The sequence below is a fragment of the Gorilla gorilla genome, chromosome 5 (assembly GCF_029281585.2).
Source record: "Gorilla gorilla gorilla isolate KB3781 chromosome 5, NHGRI_mGorGor1-v2.1_pri, whole genome shotgun sequence".
NCBI lineage: Eukaryota > Metazoa > Chordata > Mammalia > Primates > Hominidae > Gorilla > Gorilla gorilla.
Window position 1 is genome coordinate 68640371 of NC_073229.2, and position 4312 is coordinate 68644682.

Sequence of the window (4312 nt, forward strand, 5' to 3'; positions counted from 1 at the left end):
CCAGACTTTGCATTTTTTATCTTGGCTGTGGGCGCAGACATTTATATCCCTACATTGTTTTCAATGATTTTTTTTTCAAGTCTTTAAGACAGAGACATTTGTTTCAGTTGCACCCTTTCAAAACAGGCCATTGAAGAACTCAGGAGCAAACTTACACAGCAAGAAACAAACATGCCTCCAGATGGGAACTTGAAAATGTAATTTCTAACCTTATAATCAGTTAGGTCCTTTGTGGCCCTTCTCAGCTATAGGGAAGATTTGGATGATTTTGATTCTCCTTTGGACTTGCCATCATCCATACCCTGGGTTGTTTTAATAATATAATTCATCATGCCAATCAAACACATGTTATATTCCTTTTCTATCCAGCTGATTCCTCGACAAGTCTTTGGGTCGGTAAGCACCTGGCCACACAGGGCATATAGCAAGGGGTTTATGGGGCCCTATAGGTAATATTTAAGGTCTCATTAATACGAAAGAAGGGCTTATGAAATATATATGGATGGAGGGAGTAGAAGCACCTTTTCTGAATCTACACAGGCAACAGTGGCCATGAGTTCTCAGGCTCTGGTTAGATCTGTAAGTGTACAGTTGAATTGAATACACTTGTTGGATCTATTAGTGGCAGGCCTGAAAGTATGGTGTCTCTAGGACTGATCTGTTCTGTCATTTATTCTAGTCATGCATCTTTTTAATCCATTGCTTTGTAGTCCTTGAATAAGTAAGATGGAACTTAAAACTGTAATGATAACAGTACCCTTTTAATGTTTCCTTCTACTGCCTAGTAACATTTTATCCACACACAGCCTTACTTAGGCAGAAAAAATAGAGTGCAGGAGCTATGGCTCTTTTATTTAGATAAGCAATAGCTGTGTAGGAAAAAGTTTCTGACTACCAACAAAGTCCACGTGGGCTACCTATACCCATCAAAAGTAATATATAGCTGGGCATGGTGACACACACTTGTAATCCTAGCTACTCTGGATTCTGGAGGCTGAGGCAGGAGGAATGCTTGAGCCCAAGAGTGCAGGACCAGCCTGGGCAATGTAGTAATACCCCTGTCTCAAAAAAAAAAAAAAAGATAATATATATAATCTTCATAACTCGGCCAGGTAGAATGGCCAGGGTGCTACATACTTAGAATGAGATGTAAAACTCCTGTTCAAAGGTGGTAATGGTGAAACCAAATTTCAAGTGATTTTTAATATTGGCATCTGTAAACCAATGCCGAAACTAGAGGGATGTTAACTTTTTTACCTCAGGACATTCACTTGCTTGCTAATATGGTTTGGCTGTGTCCCCACCCAAATCTCACCTTGAATTATAACAATCCACATATGTCAAGGGCAGGGCCAGCTAGAGAAAATTGAATCATGGGGGCAGTTTTCCCCATACTGTTCTGGTTCTGGTGGTAGTGAATAAGTCTCACAAGATCTGATGATCTTATAAATGGGAATCCCCCTGCACGAGCTCTCTTGCCTGTGTCATGTAAGACATGCCTTTGCTTCTCCTTTGCCTTCTGCCATGATTGTGAGGTCTCCCCAGCCATGCTGAACTGAATCCGTTATACCTCTTTCCTTTATAAATTACCCAGTCTTGGGTATGTCTTTATTAGCAGTTTGAGAACAGACTAATACACTTGCCTTGGATGCATTTGGAAACTGTTGTTAATAAGTTGAATTTAAAATAGGATGCAACATTAGCTTGGAAAGAGTTCTTTTAACATCATAAGATGTTAAAGAATGGCTTGTCCAACCTCAAGCATGTAACTCTCAACAGAACTGCAAATACAACTTTGGTTTCAAAGTGCTCTTTCCTCTACAATAGATGTTAGAGCTTAGGTTTCTATTTTAGATATTAGTGTCAATTTTTTTCTACATATCTTTCTATGGTTTTGAAGGAAGAGAGCTTAAAAAAATTCTGATCCAATTGGACTGGAGTACAATATTTTTAAACTTATAACTTTTTACTTTTATTTTTTATTTTTAAAATTTCAACTTTTATTTTAGATTATGAGTTACATGCACAGGTTTTTTACATGGGTATATTGCAAGATGCTGAGGTTTGGGGTATGACTGAACCCATCATCCAGGTCGTAAGCATAGTTCCCAGTAGGTAGTTTTTCAACCTTTACCTCCCCACTCCATTTTATTTATTTATTTATTTATTTGATTTGCAGTGTCACTCTCTCACCCAGGCTAGAGTGCAGTGATGTGATCTCAGCTCACAGCAACCTCTGTCTCCTTGGTTCAAGCAATTCCACTGCTTGAGCCTCCCGAGTAGTGGAGATTATAGGCGCCCTCCTCCATGCTTGGCTGATTTTTGTATTTTTAGTAGAGTCAGGCTTCCACATGTTGGCTAGGCTGGTCTCAAACTCCTGACCTCAAGTGATCCACCTTATACTCATCAAAAGTAACATATAGCCGGGAGCCACTGTGTCCGGCCTTCCCTGCCTCCCCCGTCTTCTTGTCCTTAGTGTTTATTGTTCTCATGTTTATGTAAATGTACACCCAATGTTTAGCTCTCACTTGTGAGAATATGAAGTATATTTGGTTTTCTGTTTCTGTATTAATTCAATTGAATAATGGCCTCCAGGTGCATCCATGTTGATGCAAAGGACATGATTTTGTTCCTTTTTATGGCGGCATAGTATTCCACAGTGTATATGTACCACATTTTCTTTGTTCAATTCACTGTTGATGGGCATGTAGGTTGATTCCATGTCTTTGCTATTGTGACTAATGCTTCAGTGAACATACAGGGGCATGTGTATTTTTCATAGAATGATTTATTTTTCTTTTGGGTACATATATCCAGTAATGAGATTGCTTGGTCAAATGGTAGTTCTGTTTTTAGTTCTTTTTTGTTGTTGTCCCAGATTTATTGAAAATAATACAGCATTGCAGAAAAGATTCAAACAGGTCCCCGAGGCATTTTGAAATTCATCCCAACTGTAGGCTGAGTGACCTGCAGGTTAGACAGACCGCCAAAGTCCAAAAGCCTCAGCATTTCTTTAGTGTCAGGATCTACTTCAATGATCTCCTGATCCAGGGCTGAGATCTCAGGAACATAATTGTCTCTCCTTTCTCTCACCTTCTCCTGCAGCTTGATGGAGATACCTCTTACTGGGCCTCTCTGAATCTGCTTCATCAGATGGGTGACATAACCTGCTGTCTTGTTGTGGAGCTTCTTGCTGGGGATAATGGCAATCTCCTTGCACATGTGCTTGTTCATGTGGAAGTCATTGCCCAGGTGCATGTAGTACTTTTCTATGATGACCCAGGCAGCCTTCTTCATGGTTTTGGTGTAAACGTGGCCCATGTTGGTGAGTCCTTGGTAAAAGAGGTAGTTCTTTGAGAAATCTCCAAACTGCTTTCCACAGAGGCTGAACTAATTTAAATTCTCACCAACAGTGTATAAGTGTTTCCTTTTCTCCATGGCCTCACCAACATCTGTTATTGTTTGACTTTTTCATAACAGCCATTCTGACTGGTATGAGATGATATCTCATCTTGGTTTTGATTTGCATGTCCCTGATGATTAGTGCTTTCGAGCATTTTTTTCATATGTTCATTGACTGCTTGTATGTCTTCTTTGAGAAGTGTCTGTTCATGTCCTTTGCTCACTTTTTAATGGCATTACTTGCAAGAAGAGGGAAAAATTTTTCCTCCAACTTGGTTGGTATTGGAAAGTCCGAGTAATAAGATAAAGAACTCTGTTGTTTCCCTTCTCAATATGGGGTCCAAGTCATTCGCCTATTATTATAAATAAAAGTGACTGTAAATTATTATAACTAAGTATGAACATGATTGAAACTTATGACAGATAAAGATAATGCTTTGTCTTCTCAAGTCATACTAGCCCTGATTAAATCCACATCCTTGGCTTTGTCCACATGTGAAGAACTCTTGAAGTGAAGAAAATTAGATAAATATCAAACATTCATCCACTTGAGAATCACAAGGTCCTTGTTCTCCTTTTGTTTTCCTAACCTTGCTCTAGGTTGAATTGAATCTTTATCAATTCAGTGTCTTGAATTGATCCAGATATTGAATCTTTTTCCAAAGTGAGATGTGGTCTAGGACTTTTAAGATTCTTGGGTACCACTTTAAGTCTTTGGGATTTAGAACTTCAAAGAGTTGGGAAGAGCAGTGCATGGGAGGAACTCGTCTTCATAACCTGTTTCTCTTCTAGGAGAAGATCTGTTGAAAATTTGGAAGCAGAAAAATTTGGCATTTTTTCTGGACTTCATGAATCATAAAGACAAACAGACTTAGTATAAATATTACTTCACCTGAGAAAATGTCCTTTC

The 4312-nt window shown here is 38.9% G+C and overlaps 1 protein-coding gene across 1 annotated transcript; it reads right to left on the reverse strand.

Annotated features, from left to right (window-relative positions):
• Positions 1 to 2872: 2872 nt before the first annotated feature.
• On the reverse strand, positions 2873 to 3321 carry LOC101139924 (small ribosomal subunit protein eS17-like). The gene has a single exon (XM_055390806.2). The coding sequence runs from the start codon at positions 3319 to 3321 to the stop codon at positions 2914 to 2916; it is 408 nt and encodes a 135-aa protein (XP_055246781.1). The 3' UTR covers positions 2873 to 2913.
• Between the last annotated feature and the right edge of the window lie 991 nt (positions 3322 to 4312).